The following is a 20,121-nucleotide window of genomic DNA, read 5'->3' as shown; positions in this document are numbered from 1 at the left end:
AAAGCAGGAACCCTGACTGATTCTCTCTCTCTCGCTAACCCAGGGGTCACTGGACAGTGATCAGGAGCAGGAATCCTGGCTGATTTCCCCCCCTCTCTCTCTAACCCAGGGATCGCTGGACAGTGTTGAGAAGACCCTAGTCTTCAACATCCAATACAGCTTCTGACTGATCACTGCAGTTTGGCTTAACCAGCTGCAACAGGTCTCAATGAGCTGCAGAGAGGCTGTCCCAACTTGGAATGCGTTTCTTCTGGGTTTGATAAGAGACTCAGCGGTGGATGCAACAGGATATTGTCCCGTACTAACTCATCCTCTTCGATGGAGGGACATTTATGGTTGGCTGAAGGACAATGCTGGGAAGGCACAGATCATCTACCTGGATGAGTGCAGCTCCAACATTATATCAATGACTTGGATGAACAGCCCAAATGTCTGGTAGCTAAATTTACCGATGAAACCAAGGTGGATAGGACAGCAAGTTGTAAGAGGAGGTCAAGGGGGACATTGATAGGTCAAGTGAGTGGCCGAGTTTGGCAGGCGGAGTGTAATGTGGGAAAATGTGAACTCGTCCACTTTGGCAGGAAGAACAGAAAAGTGGCATATTATTTAGAGAGAAGGAGATTGCAGAACTCGGTGGTACAGAGGGACCTGGTACATGAATCACAAAAAGTTAGTATGCAGGTATAGCAAGTGATTAGTGTGGTAAATGTTGTTTATTGCAAGGGGAATGGAACATAGAAATAAGGAAGCTTTACTGCAGATGTACAGGGCATTGGTGAGGCCACATTGAGAGAAATGTGTACAGTTTTTATCTTCTTGGTTGATAAAGTATATTACTGTGTTAGAAGCTGTTCACTTGATTCAATCTGGGGATGAGGGGCTGATCCTATGGGGAAAGATTGAACAGGTTGGGCCTATATCCATTGGGGTTTAGAAGAATGAGAGGTGATATTATTGAAACACAAGATCCTGAGGGGACTTGAAAGGGTGGATACCCAGAGGACAATTTCTCTTGTGGGAGAGACTAGAACTAGAGGACCAGTTTAAAAATAAGAGGTCTTCATTTATGATGGAGATAAGGAATAATTATTTCTCTCAGAGGATCGTTAAGTCTGTCAAATTCTCTGCCAAAGAAAGCAGAGGAAGCTTTTTTTTATTCTTTCATAGGGTGTGGGCGTCGCTGGCTAGGCCAGCATTTATTGTCCATCCCTAATTGCCCTTGAGAAGGTGGTAGCGAGCCGCCTTCTTGAATCGCTGCAGTCCATGTGGTGTAGGTACACCCACTGTGCTATTAGGGAGATAGTGCCAAGATTTTGACCCAGCGACAGTGAAGGAATGGTGATATATTTCTAAGTCAGGATGGTGAGCGGCTGGTGGTGGTGTTCCCATGCATCTGCTGCCCTTGTCCTTCTAGGTGGTAGAGGTCACGGGTTTGGAAGGCACTGTCGAAGGAGCCTTGATGAGTTTCTGTCGTGCATCTTAAAGATGGTACACACTGCTGCTACTGTGCGTCTGTAGTGGAGGGATTGAACGTTGAAGGTGGTGGATGGTGTCTTGAGTGTTGTGGGAGCTGCACTCATCCAGGCAAGTGGGGAGTATTCCATCACACTCCTGACTTGTGCCTTGGAGATGGTGGACAGACTTTGGGGAGTCAGGTGGCGCTGCAGAATTCCCAGCCTCTGACCTGCTCTTGTAGCTACAGTGTTTATATGGTTAGTCCAGTTCAGTTTCTGGTCAGTGGTAACCCCCAGAATGTTGATAGTGGGGGATTCAGTGATGGTAATGCCATTGAATGTCAAGGGGAAATGGTTAGATTGTCTCTTGTTGGAGATGGTCATTACCTGGCACTTGTGTGGCGTGAATTTTGTGTTGCTGCTTATCGGCCCAAGCCTGGATGTTGCCCAGGTCTTGCTGCATTTGGACATGGACTGTTTCAGTATCTGAGGAGTCACGAATGGTGCTGAACATTGTGCAATCATCAGTGAACATCCCCACTTCTGACCTTATGATGGAAGGAAGGTCATTGATGAAGCAGCTGAAGATGATTGGGCTGAGGACACTACCCTGAGGAACTCCTGCAGTGATGTCCTGGAACTGAGATGACTGACCTCCAACAACCACAACCATCTTCCTTTGTGCTAGGTATGACTCCAACCAGCAGAGAGTTTTCCCCCCAGATTCCCAATGACTCCAGTTTTACTAGGGCTCCTTGATGCCACACTCGGTCAAATGCTGCCTTGATGTCAAGGGCAGTCACTCTCACCTCACCTCAGGAGTTCAGCTCTACTGTCCATGTTTGAACCAAGGCTGTAATGAGGTCAGGAGCTGAGCGGCCCTGGCGGAACCCAAACTGGGCATCAGTGAGTAGGTTATTGCTAAGCAAGTGCCGCTTGATGGCACTGTTGATGACCCCTTCCATCACTCTGCTGATGATCAAGAGTAAACTGATGGGGCAGTAATTGGTCGGGTTGGATTTGTCCTGCTTTTTGTGTACAGGACATACCTGAGCAATTTTCCACATTGCCGGGTAGATGCCAGTGTTGTAGCTGTACTGGAACAGCTTGTCTAGCGGTGCGGCAAGTTCTGGAGCACACGTCTTCAGTGCTATTGCTGGAATATTGTCAGGGCCCATAGCCTTTGCAGTATCCAGTGCCTTCAGCCGTTTCTTGATATCACGTGGAGCGAATTGAATTGGCTGAAGACTGGCATCTGTGATGCTGGGAACCTCCGGGGGAGGCTGAGATGGATCATCCACTTGGCATTCTGGCTGAAGATTGTTGCGAATGCTTCAGCCTTATCTTTTGTACTGATTGCTGGGCTCCTCCATCATTGAGGATGGGGAAATTTGTGGAGTCTCCTCCTCCAGTTTAATTGTCCACCACCATTCATGACTGGATATGGCAGGAGTGCAGAGCTTAGATCTGATCCATTGGTTATGGAATTGCTTAGCTCTGCCTATTGCTTGCTGCTGATGCTGTTTGGCATGCAAGTAGTCCTGTGTTATAGCTTCACCAGGTTGATGCCTATGTCTGGTTCTGTTCCTGGCATGCCCTCCTGCACTCTTCATTGAACCAGGGTAGATTGTCTGTCTTGCTGGTAATGGTACAGTGGGGGATATGCTGGGCCATGAGGTTACAGATTGTGGTTGTATACAATTCTGCTGCTGCTGATGGCCCACAGCGCCTCATGGATGCTCAGTTTTGAGTTGCTAGATCTGTTTGAAATATACCCCATTTAGCACGGTGGTAGTGCCACACAACACGATGGAGGGTATCCTCAATGTGAGGATGCGACTTTGTCTCCACAAGGACTGTGCGGTGGTCACTCCTACCGATACTGTCATGGACAGATGCACCTGTGACAGATATAGTGTCTGTAAAGTATGATTCCGGATTCCGTGAGGATGACTATGTCAGGCTATTGCTTCACTAGTCTGGGAGACAGCTCTCCCAATTTTGGCACTAGCTCCCAGATGTTAGTAAGGAAGGCTTTGCAGGGTCGACAGGGCTGAGTTTGCCTTTGTCGTTTACAGTGTCTTAGATCGATGCCGGGTGGTCCATCGGCCTTCATTCCTTTTAGACTTTGTGGCCATTTGATACAACTCAGAGGCTTGCTAGGCCATTTCAGAGGACAGTTAAGAGTCAACCGTACTACTAGGTCATTGAATTTATTCAAGGCTGAGTTAGATTTTTGATCGACAATAGATTTAAGGGTTATGGGGGGCAGACAGGAAAGTGGAGTTTGAGACCACAATCCGGTCAGCCACGATTTTGTTGAATGGCAGAGCAGGTTTGAAGGGTCAAATGGCCTACTCCTCCTCCTAAGTCGTTTGTTCCTAAGAAGCTCAACATCATCCAGAAGAAAGCAGCCACTTGATTGGCATCCATCCACCACCAGTGCACTGTGGCAGCAGTGTACCATATACAGGAAGCATTGCAGCCAATGATCCAGGCTCTTTCGACAGCACCTTCCAAACCCACAACCTTTACCACCCAGGACAAGGGCAGCAGATGCATGGGAACATCAACATCTGAAATTTCCCCTTCGAGCCACTCACCATCCTGACTTGGAAATATATCGCCGTTCCTTCACCGTCGCTGGGTCAAAATCCTGGAACTCCCTCCCTAACAGCACTGTGGGTGTACCTACATCACATGGACTGCAGCGGTTCAAGAAGGCAGCTCACCACCACCTTCTCGAGGGTAATTGGGGATGGGCAATAAATGCCAGCGATGCCCGCATTTTGTGAATGAAAAAAATGTTGAGAGGAAGTGGTTTGCAAATGGAAAATGGGGAAAGGGGAGGGATGAGGAAGAGGGAACTTTTCCTTGTATTTTGTACCTCTGTGAATTCTGGCAAAATGGACAGTGGGCACCAGGAACAACAGATCGCTGATCAGCTCAAGGTGCAAATCTCGGATTTTTGTCTTGTCCTGTGTGTCTCCCATATATTCATCCACAGCCAGCAGCAGTTTATCTTCACTAAGCTGCATGGGAAGGAATGAACAAATGGAGGCAGAGTTAGGGAATGCAATGGTGCAACAGGTGGGATTATATTCAGTAAGCATTACTCAAATGAGCTTTGGAACTCAGGATTCACAAACAGGTAAAGGCAGGTGCAGAAGCTCCCTGCCCTCTTTAATAGACCCCCATTCCACCTCCACAACCTCTCACCACACCATTCAATCCCTCCTCTCTGCAGTAAATCATACAGCTGCTTCTTGACCCACTCACGCCATCTGCTTCAATGTCCTTCCCTGGAAAACGATGGCCGGTTTTATCTGTGTATGAAGCCTGCTCTTCTTCCAGCTGTCCAGTTTTGAACTTCAGTCCCAGGGATCTGAAGCTTTACATCATAATCCTTGGATCATGCTTTTCAAATTAAGTCCTCACATAGTCGTCTCTTTTCCAAGCAAATGAGACTGTTTTGTAAATCTGTTACTCTAAGCAATGGTAACTCAATGTTGAGTATGCCTGCTGCCATAGAGAGAACACAACGTTTATTAAAGTTGGATTTAGCGATTACTAATGAACCCCACCAATGACACAAAGTTCAACACAGATAAGGGAACCCACCTGGTGCAACACATTCATCTCCTTGCACAAACTTTCAACCTCCATCACCCATCATCCCAACAACTGCCCAGAGAGTTCCAGCCTCCAGTCTCTGCCTGGGAATATGAAGCCTCATGAAGCAAAAAACAGCTTCCCAGTTTTGATGAACCCCCTCTCTCCACACATGCCATAGATCCTTAGAAAAGTTACGGTGCAGAAAGAGGCCATTCAGCCCATCGTGTCTGCGCTAGCCAGAAAAAGATGAAAAAGAAACTAGCCGTTCATTTTAAACCCACTTTCCAGCACCTGATCCATAGCTTTGCAGGTTACAGCACTTCAGGTGCAGATCCAGGTACCTTTTCAATGAGTTGAGGGTTTCAGCCTCAACCGCTGATTTAGGCATCAAGTTCCAGATGCCCACCACCCTCTGGGTGAAAAGGATTTTCCTCGTGTCCCCTCTAATCCTTCCACCAATCACCTTAAATCTATGCCCCTGGTAACTGACCCCTCAGCTAGGGGAAACAAGTTTTTCCCCTATCTAGGCCCTTCATAGTTTTGTACACCTCACTTAGGTCACCCCTCAGCCTCCTCTGTTATAAGGAATCTAATCTTTCCTCATAGCTGCAATTTTCAAGCCCAGGCAACATTCTTGTAAATCTCCTCTATACTGTCTCCAGAGCAATTATGTCCTTCCTGTAATGTGGTGTCCAGAACTGTAGACAAAGTTCCAGCTGTGGCCTAACCAGCATTTTATACAGTTCCAGCATTACATCCCTGCTTTTGTATTCACTTCCTCGTCCAATAAAGGAAAGCATTCCACATGTCCATGCCACCTTCAGGGACCTGTGGACACGCACTCCAAGGTCTCTAACTTCCTCAACCTCTCTCAATATCCTCCCATTTATTGTGTATTCCCTTACCTTGTTTGCCCTCCCCAAATGCATTACCTCACACGTCTCTGGATTGAGTTCCATTTGCCACTTTTCCACCCACTCAACCAAACCATTGATATCATTCTGGAGACAACAGCTATTCTATCACTATCAACTACACGGCCAATTTTTGTCTCATCTGCAAATTTCCCAATCATGCCACCCACATTTATGTCTAAATCATTAATATATACAACAAACAGCAAGGGCCCCAACACTGAGCTCTGTGGAACACCACTGGAAACTGTTTTCCATTTGCAAAAATATCCATCGCCCATTACCCTTTGTTTCCTGTCGCTAAGCCAATTTTGGATCCAACTCACCACCTTCCCCTGTATCCCATCGGATCTCACTTTTCTGACCAGTCTGCCATGTGGGACCTTGTCAAATGCCTTACTAAAATCCATCCACTGCATGATCTTCCCCTAACAAAACTATGCTGACTGTCCCTGATTAACCTGTGCCTTTCTCAGTGACAATTTATCCTGTGTCTCAGAATTGATTCCAATAATTTGCCCACTACTGAAGTCAGACTGACCGGTCTATAATTTTCTGGCTTATCTCTTGCATTCTTTTTAAATAATGGCACAACGTTTGCAGACCTCCAATCCTCTGGGGCCTCGCCTGTATGTACTAAGGATTGGAAAACGAACCTCAGAGCACCTGCTATTTCCTCCCTGGCTTCCTTCAACAGTCTGGGATACAATCCTTCCGGCCCTGGTGACTTATCCACCTTCAAGGATGTCAGTCCCTCCAGTACATCCTCTCACTATGCTTATTGTATCTAATATTTCACACTCCTCATTAACTAGAATATCTGCATCATCCCTCTTCTTAGTGATGGCGGAAACAAAGTACTTATTAAGAACCCTACCCTGTGTACGCACAGGTTACCATGTACATCTCTGACAGGCCCTACCATTTCCTTAGTTATTCTCTTGCTCTTAATGTACTGGCAAAACATCTTTGGGTTTTCTTTGATTTTACCAGCCAATATTTTCTCGTATACTCTCTTTGCTTTCCTAATTTCCAATTTTACTTCACACCTGTGCTTTCTATAGTCCCCTTGGCTTTCTACAATATTGAGCTTTTTGTGACTGTCAGAAGCTTTATTTTTCTGCTTTATCTTGGCCTGCATGTTTCTGGATAACCAGGGGTTCCAGATTTGGCAGTACTGCCTTTTTTCTTTATGGGGACATGTCTACACTGTGCCTGTAGAATCTTACTTTTGAATGCCTCCCACTAGTTTGACACCATTTTCCCTTCCAATAGCTGTATCCAAGCCACTCTCACCAGCTCACCTCTCAGCTTTGTAAAATTTGTCTTCCCCCAATTTAGAGCTTTTACTCCTGTTCTTGTCCATTTCCATATTGATGCAAAATCTAACTGTATTATGGTCACTATCTCCAAAATGGTCACCCACTGCTACTTCATCTACTTGCCCAGCTTCATTTCCTAAGACTAAATTTAGAATTGCTCCCCCTCTCATTGGGCTTGTTACGCGCTGGCTGAAAAAGTTCTCTTGTATGCAGTTCAAGAATTTTGTTTCCTCTGTGACCTTTACACTAGTCGTATCCCAATTGATATTAGGGTAGCTGGAGTCACCAACGATTACTGCCCTATTGTTCTGCACTCAGACATTTGTCTACATATTTGCTCTTCTAACTCCCTTCCACTATTTGGGGGTCTATAGTGCATTCCTAGCAATGTGGCTGCCCCTTTTTTATTTCTGAGCTCAACCCATATGGCCTCATTTGATGCTTCATTTAGTATATCATCTCTCCTCACAGCACAGTGCATTGATTCTTTAACCAATAATGCTACACCCCCACCTTTTTTAGGTGCCTGCTCTGGTGAGTATTTCCAGCATTTCCTGTTTTTCCTGAGGTCAGTCCTGAACTTTCCCCTTTATCAATACTGATCACCTCTGATACTGACTGTCATCAACGATGCTCAGTGCCAATAGTGACAAACACCCACTGTGACCAATCACTAATGGTACTCATTGCTGATACTGACCATCACTGATATTCTGTCGAAAATGATACTCATTGCTGATACTGACTGCTGACAAAGCCACTCATCGTCAATTTTACCCTTCGCTAATGCTAACCTGAGGTTTAACAGAGAGAAAACTTGTTTGTAAAACCTAAGGAGCAGGGCTGGGCAAGAACTCACGGTGCTTATCTTCTTGAGGATAGAGTCCGAGGTCTCTCTGTCCATTCCTTCCTCCCAACCAGGTGGATTTATCATCTGAAGAACACAGTGGTTAAGGTCAAAGATTATGTGTGCATCACCAGTTTGCCTGAATAACAGTTGACTGTCAAATTACAAGAGCAGGACAGAGATGGGCCATGAAAGGGGCGTAGTCAGCGCCTGAGCATCAATATGCAAAGTGTCTACTGAAACCACTGTGCCAGCCAATCAGTTGGAGGCAGGGCTGGGCCTACAGCAAGAAGAGTCACTATGAACCACAGCAAACAGAACTCATGACTGAAACTGCAGAAATGTATCCTGATAAAAGCGGGATTATGTTTCCACCACAATGCAGTAAGTGGAGGATAGTTTATAGAACAGAAATTATATATGAGAAATTAATCCCAGTCACTTACAGCAGGGTGGACTCAAGGTGTAATTGACAGGGGGAATTAACTAATTAAATTCCTGAAAAAAGAGACATGTTGAACCTTTTTGTCTTGCACTCATCAGGACACGTTGCAAGAATACCAATATAAGGGGGAAAACAACAATTTATACTGTATGTGAAAGGATTGAGATTAGGTTTCACATACAGTATAAATTGTTGCTTCCCCCCTTATAATGATATTCTTGCAAAGTATCCTGATGAGTGCAAGACAAAAAGCTTCGACATGTCTCTTTCTTCAGCAATACTCAAGTTCTGTGCAGCCAAACGACTATTAATTAAATTCTGTCCCGGATTTATGACATCTTTATGTGTAACCCTCTTTTAAATGGGCTGCACAGTGTGCATCAGGTGTTTGGAATGCACCAAGAATGGAATTTCTAGTCCCAGCAGGTTATAAAGAGCTGATGGTGCATTGAAGGCATTTTAGGCTGTGGTGGGGAGGGTATAGCACCAGCAAACAGAGCGAAATCACTCCAGTGAGGCTGTGTGGTTCTCTTAGAGGGTCGTACCATCCACATACTATAGACTGCGGTGAATGGAAATACTCAGCAAGTCAGGCTGCGTCTGTGGAGAGAAAAAGAGAGTTAACATTCCAGCTTGATCAACTTCTGATGAAAGGCCATCGGCCTGAAACTTTAACCCTGTTTCTCTCTTCGTAGATGCTGCCTGACTTGCTGAGCATCTCCAACATTTCCTGGTTTTATTTCAGACTTCCAGCATCCGCAGTATTTTCTTTCTGTACCACTGTGACCTTGAGCAACAGGTACCAGTGCCTGTTTCTCAGGAGGCCCAACCACAGTAAGGGATGCCCAGCCTCATCTACACCTGTCAGCCTTGGCTCAGTGGGTAAAACTCTTGCCTTCAAAGCACAGTTCATGGGTTCAAGCCCCACTGCAGAGGCTTAATCATGTAACCCAGCTGACACTCTGGTGCAGTACTGTGGGTGTGCTGCCCTGTAAGAGGGGGTCTTTTGGATAAGCTGCGGGATGGGAAAGAGAGAATACGAGTGAAAAGACCTGTACTCCCAAGCAGTATGAGGGAAATGACTTTTCTGCAACACAAGATAAGCCTTTAGAAAGCTGTTCTGCCTGTGACAAGTGGCATTACCCAGTGTAAACGAGAGAAAGAAAAATGTTGTCCCAGGTTTGACTCCTGCTCTGTCCTGTTTTCAGTGAGGATAGTAGTTTGAACACTTTAATTGACCTCAGCACCAAAGGAATCAAATTCTATCCTTGATCACCACGTATTAAACCTATGTGTGTATGAGCACTGGACAGCAGCACATCTAGGTTCATCTGACAGCAAAAGGAGGAGTCACTGGCAGATATTCAGTTAGGACAATGGCTGATCTGTACCTCAGCTCCAATGACTCACTGTTATTCCATGCCCCTCCTTACTGTTAACCAATGAAAATTTACCAATCTCAGTCTTGAAAATTTAAAATGATCCACAGTCTTCTGGTATGTGTGTGTCTGTGTGTGCGTACGTGTGTGTGTACGTGTACACACGTGTGTGCATGCACATGCGTGCATACGTATATGTGTATGTGTCTGAGTGTGTGCGCGCGTTGAATGTATGTATATGTGTGTGTGTGTGTGTGGGGGGGGTGGGGTTGGGGGCAGCGGGAGTCCAGATTTCTTTGAATCTTTGTATGAAAATGAGAAGTACCAGGTTGGCAGATTTTGACAAACAGGAGGCAATGTCATTGGCCATCAGTGCCCCACTGCTGAGCTTGAAACTTATGCCTGAGTCTGCTCTGCCCAAAGATAAGGGACCAAAACTCACTTGACCACCTTGGCCTCTCCACAGTTCAATATCTTGCCAACCCTCACAGACCTATACTATTGGTCGAAACTCAATGGCCAACACACTCCATAGCCAACAGATGATAAATGGGCATGTGAGTGATGTTCTAGAGGGGGGGGGGGGGCGCTGAAGCTCTAAATGAGAAAGAAATCAACATTAGAAGTTGAGGGAAAGAAAGTTTCTCATTTAACTCCCCATACACTTTAAAGTCTGAAATTGACAGTCATCAACTCCACACTACTGGCAACCAAAATCATAACTTGTCTCACCTTCGGTATCAACCAGCCCCATTCTTGATTGTTGATTCCCATTAAGTATGGGACCGAGTTGATCTCTTCTGCCTCAAGCAGCTGTTCAACATCTCTAGGCAAGAAGACACCATCCACCACAGGAAACAGGAGAAGCTCATTTGGAAAAAGAAAGGAAAAAAAAGTTTAATTGGAGGTACCACTGCTTATACATGTGCTGTAACACTGCAAATATTTGAAGGGTCCCCAAAGGGGCCAAGTCACATAATCAGAGATCAGAGAACATTCAAAGAAATTAGAGTTGACTGTTGATGTTAGGGAGTTCCAGGATTTTGACTCAGTGACAGTGAAGGAATGGTGATATAGTCCCAAGTCTGGGTGGTGAGCGACTTGGAGGGGTACTTGCAGGGAGTGGTGTTCCCATGTATCTATTGCCCTTGTCCTTCCAGGTGGTGGAGATCATGGGTTTGGAAGGTTCTGTTGAAGAAGCCTTGGCAATTTTCCATTGTGCATCTTGTAGATGGTACACATTGCTGCCATGGTGCGTCGGTGGTGGAGGGAGTGAATGTTTGTGGATGGGGTGCCAATCAAGTGGGCTGCTTTGTCCGGGATGGTGTCAAGCTTCTTGAGTGTTGTGGGAGCTGCACTCATCCAGGCAAGTGGAGAGAATTCTATCACACTCCTGACTTGTGCCTTGTAGATGGTGGACAACCTTTGCTGCAGAATTCCTATATTGGCCCAGTTCAGTTTCTGGTCAATAGTAACCCCCAGGATATTAATGGTGGGGGATTCAGCAATCGTAATGCCATTGGATGTCAAGGGGAGATGGTCAGATTCTCGCTTTTGGAAATGGTCATTGCCTGGCGCAAACGTTGTTTGCCACTTATCAGGAATTTTATCCAGCTCTTGCTGCATGCAGGCATAGATTGCTTCAGATTCTGTGCAGTTGAAAATGGTACTGAAAACTGTGGAATAATCAGCAAATATCCCCACTTCAGACCTTATGATGGAGGGATAATTATTAAAGTAGCTGAAGATGGATGGATCTAGAACACGACACTGAGGAACTCCTGCAAGGACATTCTGGGGCTGAGATGATTGACCTCCAATTACCACAACCATCTTTTATTTGTGCCAGGTGTGATTCCAATCAGTGGAGAATTTTCCCACAATTCATATTGACTTCAATTTTTTACAAGGGCTCCTTGATGCAATGGTTGATAAAATGCTGCATTGATGTCAAAGGCAGTCACTCTCGCCTCACTTCTGGACTATGTTTGGACCAAGGCTGTAATGAGGTGTGACGCCAAGTGGTGCTGGCAGAACCCAAACTAAGCATATCTGAGAATTAGTGGAAACAGAAAGAAAGACATTCATTTATATAGCGCCTTTCATTTGAATGCACCTTACAGCTAATGAACTACCTTTAAAGTGTAGTCACTGTTGCAATGTAGACAAGATTCCACAAAACAGCAGTGTAATAATGATCAGTTCATCTGCTTTACTGATGTTAGTTGAGGGATAAATTTTGGCCAAGACAACAGGGTGAAATCTCCAGCTCCTCGTCAAAATAGTGGTGTGGGATCTTTTACATTCATCTCAGCCGAAGCCTCGGTTTAACGATACACATGAGAAATGGACCCTCCGACATTGTAGCACACCCTCAGTACTGCAACTGGGAGTGCCAGTCTTGATTATGTGCTAAAGTCTCTAGTGTGGGCTTGAACCCAAGACCTTGTGACTCAGAGTGAAGGGTGCTACCGAGCCAGTGCCAACAGATACATTGAGAGAGCAAAGAGCAGATTGACCAGGGTGATTAGGGGACTACGTTACACGGAAAGGCTCAGGTGACTGAACTAATTTTTGCTGGAGAGAGGGTTGCAGGGAAACACGATCCGGGGTTAGTAGAATAATTAACGAGCAACATCATGAGGGTTTACAAATCCCAAGCACACCCAGATCAGGGAAAAGTCAATCAGGAATTCAGGAGAAACGTCTTTAGCCAGAGAGTGATGAGAATGTGGAACTCACGACCACAGGGAGTAGCTGAGGTGCATAGAATAGATACATTGAAAGGGAAGTTGGATAAACACACGAGGGAGAAAGGAATAGAAGGGTATGCCGATAGGTTGAGTTGAAGTAGGGTGGGAGGAGGCTTATGTGGAGTATAAACATTGACAGTGGACCGATTAAACACCAGCATCAATCAGTTAGGCCCAATGTCCTGTTTCTGAGCTGTAAAAAGTTTGTAAATAGAAGTAAACCTGCTCCTTTCTCTAGAGTGGTGGGCATGGAGCCAGAGACCATGGACAATGTGCAAAGACTTCATTCTGGGTCAGCTGCTATTATTTAAAGAACAGGAACCAGCCCTAAGTGCTGTAACTGTCAGAACCAGACAAATGACAGGGTTTCTCTCATAAGCTTTAAAGGAAAGATAAATGTTCATTATTCAACACCTAAATATATTCACAACCATACCCACTCACACTCTCATACAGACGCACAGGCAGATACACTCACTCAAGAAAAGATTGCGATTCGAAAAAGGTCACATGAAATGAGATCTTAAAAGTTTGAGAGCCCTGTCATACTTGATTTTCCCCTGGGTGAAGTCTTGGAACATTGCAGACGTGTAATTCCCTTCACTCCTCTGAAGAATTGCATCTGAAGGTTTAAGAAGATGGGTTTGTGGTGGTTTATTGCTTACCATAGCAGATTTCTCTTGTTCCACTCCAGTTGAGATGCATTGAAAGCCCTGCAGCGAAACCCTGGTTTGATCTCTCGGATAGAGAGGTAAAGACCAGCCCGATATCTCTCCCTACGAATGTTTCTTGGGCAGCGTCTTTTTCCCCCACTGGTCTGGGTGTTTCTCTTTGTGCCTTGTTAAATGTCTTTGTCAAAAACCCAGCTTCTGTCATGTGGCCAGAGAGTCTTTTTACATTGTCCTCACAAATGGTTTCCGTTGGTTAGGCCATTGCCAAACAATGCGGTCACTATTTCACCAATTCACATACCATCGTGACAGAATAGAGTCTTTTCACACTCATTCCCTGGATTTCAGCTCCAGGGTTGAAAAATCCACAAAGCGTTTTTAAAAGTTTCTTTAATTATTTGGAGAAGGGTAGCCATTAATGACAGGAAAAAGTCTTTTGCATTTTAATGCCTTCTCAAAGATATGTCCAGAAAGTCTGCTTGCATTTTAATGACTTATTCAGACATGAAGAGTATCTCAGGGGTCTTGTTGTGCATTAGGAGGAAAGAAATTCCTGACCTCTCCGCTTCATTTTGTTTGAAAGTAAAGTGTCCATTCTCTATTTGTTTTTGAAGTAGGCTGTGTTTGTTACCAACGCTGCGCATGCACCAGTGTTTTACTCCGTTAGGTCATTTCGAGCGACAGAGCGGGCAGCGGCCAGGACCCAAGATGGCGCTGCTCATATCATTATGGCTGTGGTTTAGACGGCATCGTTAATTCCGAATTGAAATGGATTGGCCGAAATTCCTCTTGCTCACGGAGAGGGAGTGGGTTTCCTGGGTTGGGGTCCCCGTTGGAGTTGGGCCCTGGGCAGTGAGTTTGGTCCAAGCAGGAGTCAGGTGTGGTGTTTACAGAGGAAGGGGGTTGGCCCGGGGGGGAGGGGGGGGAGGGAGGGGGCGGGGCTGAGGTGAGAGGGGCGGGGCTGAGGCGGGAGGGGCGGGAGGGGGCGGGGCTGAGGCAGGAGGGGGCGGGAGTGATGAGGGAGGGGATGGAAGTGATGAGGGAGGGGATGGAAGTGATGAGGGAGGGGATGGGAGTGATGAGGGAGGGCATGGGAGTGATGAGGGAGGGGATGGAAGTGATGAGGGAGGGGATGGAAGTGATGAGGGAGGGGATGGGAGTGATGAGGGAGGGGATGGGAGTGATGAGGGAGGGGATGGAAGTGATGAGGGAGGGGATGGAAGTGATGAGGGAGGGGATGGGAGTGATGAGGGAGGGGATGGAAGTGATGAGGGAGGGGATGGGAGTGAGGATGTGGAGAGGTTAGTGATGTCATTGACACATGCACAGAGAGGTACTGGCAGGGTGGGCGCTGTAGAGTGATGGCATTGGATTTTCATGCATGCACAGATGGCTATTGGTGGCCATTTTGCATTGGCTAGAGGCAGAGGGCAGGATTTTCTGGTCCCACCCAAAGTCAATGGACTGAATGTCCATCCCTAGTTACCCTTGAGAGGGTGGTGGTGAGCTGCCTTCTTGAACCGCTGCAGTCCATGGCATCAAACTCAGCCTTCTTCTTCCAAACGCCAGAGAATATATGTCAATTCCTTTAATCTTTTCCTTCCAAGAATCCATCTAGTGAACCTTGCCCGCAGTTCCTCTCAGGAAGCTATATTCTTCCTTGGGTAAGGAGACTAAAACTGCTCACAGTATTCCAGGTGTAGTTTTACCAGAGTCCTGTACAATTGCAGCAAGAATTTATTCCTTATGTTCTCCAACCCAATAAAAGCTAATAAATAATTTGCCTTCCAAACTGCTTGCTGTACCTGCATGTTAATTTTCTGTCTTTCTTGTACAAGAACACCCAAATCCCTCTGAACATCAACATTTTACAGTTTCTCACCATTTAATAAATATTCTTGTTTTTTTAATTCTTCCTACCAAAATGAATAATCCCACATTGTACTCCATCTTCTTGCCCACTCACTAACTTGTCTACATCTCTTCACAAGCGATGAAAATTTCTCTGTCTTTCCAACCTGGCTTTGTATCATCAACACACTTGGAGTGGTTCCACTCGGTTTCTCCACTTGGTGTCCTCATCTAAATCATTAATATAGCGTAAATAACTAATGCCCCAGCACTGATCCTTGCAGCATTCCACTGGTTACAGTCTACCAACCTGAAAATGATCTGCTTATTGCTCAAGTCTGTTTTCTGTCCTTTAGCGAACTCTCGATCCATGTTAATATTTTACCCCTGCCCCATGAATCCTTATTTTTATGCTACAACCTTCTGTGTGACACCTTATTGAATGCCTTTTGAAAAGTCAAATATATCACATCCACTACTAGTTGCCCTTTATCCACCATGTTAGTTACATCCTGAAAAGCTCCATTAGTTGGTCAAACACAATTTCCCTTTCACAAAACAGGATCGAACCTGCCCAGCACAAAGGAAGATGGTTGTGGTTGATGGAGGTCAGTCATCTCAGGCAGGATTCATCACTGCAGGAGTTCCTCAGGGTAGTGTCCTAGGCCCAACCATCTTCAGCTGCTTCGTCAATCACCTTCCTTCCGTCATAAGGTCAGAAGTGGGGAAGTTCGCTGATGATTGCACAATGTTCAGCACCATTCGCGATTCCTCAGATACTGAAGCAGTCCATGTCCAAAAGCAGCAAGACCTGGACAATATCCAGGCTTGGGCTGACAAGTAGCAAGTAACATTCGCGCCACACAAGTGTCAGGCAATGACCATCTCCAACAAGAGAGAATCCAACTATCGCCCCTTGGTGTTCAATGGCATTACCATCACTGAATCCCCCAATATCAACACCCTGGGGGTTACCATTGACCAGAAACTGAACTGGATTAGCCATATAAATACTGTGGCTACAAGAGCAGGTCAGAGGATAGGAATACTGCAGTGAGTAACTCACCTCCTGACTCCCCAAAGCCTGTCCACAATCTACAAGGCACAGGTCAGGAGTGTGATGGAATACTCCCCACTTGCCTGGATGAGTGCACCTCCCACAACACTCAAGAAGCTTGACACCATCCAGGACAAAGCAGCCCACTTGATTGGCACCCCATCCACAAACATTCACTCCCTCCACCACCGATGCACAGTAGCAGCAGTGTGTACCATCTACAAGACGCACTGCAGGAACTCACCAAGGCTCCTTAGACAGCACCTTCCAAACCCAAGATCACTACCATCTAGAAGGACGAGGGCAGCAGATGCATGGGAACACTACCACCTGGAAGTTCCCCTCCAAGGCACTCACCATCCTGACTTGGAAATATATCACCACATCCACTGCAGCGGTTCAAGAAGGCAGCTCACCACATTCTCATAATTAGGGATGGGCAATAAATGCTGGCCTAGCCAGCGACACTCACATCCCATAAATGAATAAAAAAGATCAATTTGTGATTTTCTAAGTGCCCTATTATCATTATTTCTTTCTGTACCTGATTTGATTCTAATTCCCTCTTTTTTCCTTATCCACCATTCCCCTGTGGCTCAGTGATTAACATCCTCTCCAATGAGTCAGGCAGTTGTGGGTTCAAATTCCATCGGAGGACCCAAGTACAAAATCTGGGCTGACACTTCTGCTGCAGCACTAAGGGAGTGCTGCACTGTTGGATGGGATGTCAAACTGAGGCCCTGTCTCTTCCCTTCCAGGTGGAAATAAAAGATTCTATAAAACTATTTCGAAGAAAGGCAGCAGTGTCCTCAATCAACATCACAGAAACAGATTATCTGGTCATTATCACATTGCTGTTTGTGGGAGCTTGCTGTGTGCAAATTGGGCTGCTGCATTTCCTACATTACAACAGTGATAACATTTCAAAAGTCCTTCATTGGCTGTAAAGGACTTTGGAATGTCTAGCGATTGTGAAGGTACTATATAAATGCAAGCCTTTCTATTTTTTCTTTCTCAATCCTTAAATCTCACTGGTTAAGGAGATAAACCATTGATCCCATCATAAGAACATAAGTAATAGGAGCAGGAGTAGACCACAGGGCCCGTGGAGCCTGTTCCACTATTCAATACGATCGTGGCTGATCTTAGGCTTCAACCCCATTTTCTCACCTGCTCCCCATATCCCTTACTCCGCGAGAGACCAAAACTCTGTCTATCCCAGCCTTAAAACGTATTCAACAATGGAGCATCCACAACCCTCTGAGGTAGAGAATTCTGAAGACTCACAACCCTTTTAGTGAAGAAATATCTCCTCATCTCAGTCCTAAATGATTGGCCCCTTATCCTGAGACTGTGCCCCCGTGTTTTAGATTCCCCCGACCAGTGGAAACAACCTCTCAGCATCCACCCTGTCAAACTCTTCAGAATCTTGAATATTTCAATGAGGTAACCTGTCATTCTTCTAAGCTCCAGAGGAAACAGACCTAATTTACTCCAATAAAAGCAAAATACTGCAGATGCTGGAAATCTGAAATAAAAACAGAAAATGCTGGAAAAACTCAGCAGGTCTGACAGCATCTGCGGAGAGAAGAAGCAAAGTTAACGTTTCGAGTCCATATGACCCTTCTTCAGAGAAGTGTTATATTGGACTCAAAACATTAACTCTGTTTCTCTCTCCACAGATGCTGCCAGACCTGCTGAGTTTTTCCAGAATCTTCCGGTTTTTTTCCCCCCAATTTACTCAGCCTCTCATCACAGGACAACCCCCTCATCCCAGGGACCAATCTAGTGAACCTCTGCTCCCCTGTTTCCAATGAAAGTACATCATTCCTTAAATATGGAGACCAAAATTGCACACGCCGGAGGAATCTTGTTGATGTGTTGGGGTTGTTTTCCTTGGAGCAGCGAAGGTTGAGAGGGGCATAGATAGGATGGATAGGAAGGCACTTTTTCCATTAGTAGAGGGGTCAATAACCGGGGGGTATAGATTTAAGGTAAGTGGTAGAAGGCTAAGACGGGAGTTGAGGAGAAATTTTTTCACCCAGAGGGTGGTGGGAGTCCGGAACTCACTGCCTGAAAGGGTGGTTGAGTCAGAAACTCTCATAACATTTAAGAAGTATTTAGATATTCACTTGCATTGTCATAGTCTCCAGGGCTATGGGCCAAGCGCTGGAAAATGGGATTAGTGTAGTCAGATCTTTGTTGACCGGCATGGACACAAAGGGCTGAACGGCCTCCTTCTGTGCTGTAAACATCTATGAGTCACTTCCAACCAGCTACAGCAAAACAACAATTTAGAGCATAAGGTTGGGTCGGGTTGGGGGGCCAGGCGCAGTTGCAGAGAAAAGGTGAACTAACAAGATCAATGTGAACTGTCCGACTCCAGCAAGTGAAATAATCCAAAAATCATCTGAGTCCAGGATTTCCCTCCCGTCTCTTTGGAATCCATGATTCTGCAGCTTTACCCATGAAGCTCTTGTTCATCAGTCATGGATTTTGGCCCATTCCCCACCTCAGCCCTCCCCCCACTCCCCCAACCCCCCAGTAACTTACCGAGGAAGGTCTTTAATTACTGAACAAACCAAGTGAAGCACCAAGGCTCAGGAAGCAGGGCACTGCGAAGGCTGCAAAGAGTAGGAAGGTAGCGGTGAAGCAAAACCGGGAGCAAGAGGGCGGGAGGGGAAGAGTTCCACAGTTTGGAAGTGGGTGGGAATGAATTGGGTAGATCCTGACTTGGTGCGATGATGTAAAACAACCCGACCACTCACTGTCGTCCGTGTTACACCATTCTACTACCCCAGTGAGTTTAAAATACAACAATACAATTTGTCTCGATTTTTAACAGCCTGGTGATTGAGGAAGAGTGTGCGAGATGATGTGGGTGACGATATTGAGGTTGTACTGTTACATTAGACACGGAAGTGTAAGTATCCACAACTTGAAGAAATAAAAGAATAGGTTTCACCATACCTCAGGAGGTTTGATAATGTTCGCCAATTCCTCTTCAGACTTCTTCCTCAGGCAATCAACAATCGCCTTGGAGTGATCAGTGTCACAGCCATTCAAGCTGGCAAGAGTCTATAAATCGAGGTCAACAGTTACTGAATTGAATCAAGAGAGGCCATTTGACATCATTCAACTTCAATTTCCCACATTTGTGGCCAACGCTAATAAAATGTTAGCCTTTATCCCAAGGGGGGTTGGTATTGACAGAGGTAGAAACACTGCTTCAGTTGTGTAAAAGCTCTGGTTAGATCCAATCTGGAGTAACTGCCTGAGAGTGAGGGGGAGGCAGATTCAATTGTGGCTTTAGAAGCGAATTGGATAATTATCTGAAGAGAAAAGAGTTGCAGGGCTATGAGGAAAAGGCAGGTGAGTGGGACCAGCTGAGCTGCTCTCACAGAGAGCCAGCATGGACACAGCTGGCCAAATGGCCTCTTTCTGGGCACCAGACCTCAGGAAGGCTAATCTGGCCTTTGAGAGTGTGACGTGCAGATACATCAGAATAAAACTGGTCTTAAAGGGTTAAATTATGAGGACAGGCTGCATAGACTAGGCTTACATTCCTTGAGTATAGAAGATTATTGGATGATCTAATTGAGGTGTTCAAGATGATTAAAGAAGTGGATAGGGCAGAAAGATAGAAAATCTATTTCATCTGGTTGGGGCAGGTCTAGAGCAAGGGGGCAGAACCTTAAAATTTGATCCAGGCCGTTCAGGGGTGATGTCAGGAAGCATTTCTTCACACACAGGGGAGAGGAAATCTGGAACTCTCTCCCCACTAACGCTGTCAAGGCTGGGGGTCAATTGAAA

At 45.7% G+C, this 20,121-nt stretch overlaps 1 protein-coding gene across 1 annotated transcript in view; it reads right to left on the bottom strand.

The window, feature by feature from the left end:
* Positions 1 to 20,121, bottom strand: part of LOC144682240 (fatty acyl-CoA hydrolase precursor, medium chain-like) — a 57,367-nt gene that overhangs the window by 18,304 nt on the left and 18,942 nt on the right. The window contains exons 7-10 of the mRNA XM_078544676.1: positions 19,279 to 19,386; positions 10,709 to 10,843; positions 8,165 to 8,239; positions 4,342 to 4,486 (exon numbers count right to left, since the gene is read on the bottom strand). Coding sequence (XP_078400802.1) covers positions 4,342 to 4,486; positions 8,165 to 8,239; positions 10,709 to 10,843; positions 19,279 to 19,386 — 463 coding nt within the window. The remainder of the gene's footprint in view (positions 1 to 4,341; positions 4,487 to 8,164; positions 8,240 to 10,708; positions 10,844 to 19,278; positions 19,387 to 20,121) is intronic.

Source organism: Cetorhinus maximus, chromosome 6 (genome assembly GCF_964194155.1).
Source record: "Cetorhinus maximus chromosome 6, sCetMax3.hap1.1, whole genome shotgun sequence".
Classification (NCBI taxonomy): Eukaryota; Metazoa; Chordata; class Chondrichthyes; order Lamniformes; family Cetorhinidae; genus Cetorhinus; species Cetorhinus maximus.
The sequence above is the reverse complement of the archived record's forward strand: the minus strand, read 5'-3'. Positions and strand labels throughout refer to the sequence as shown.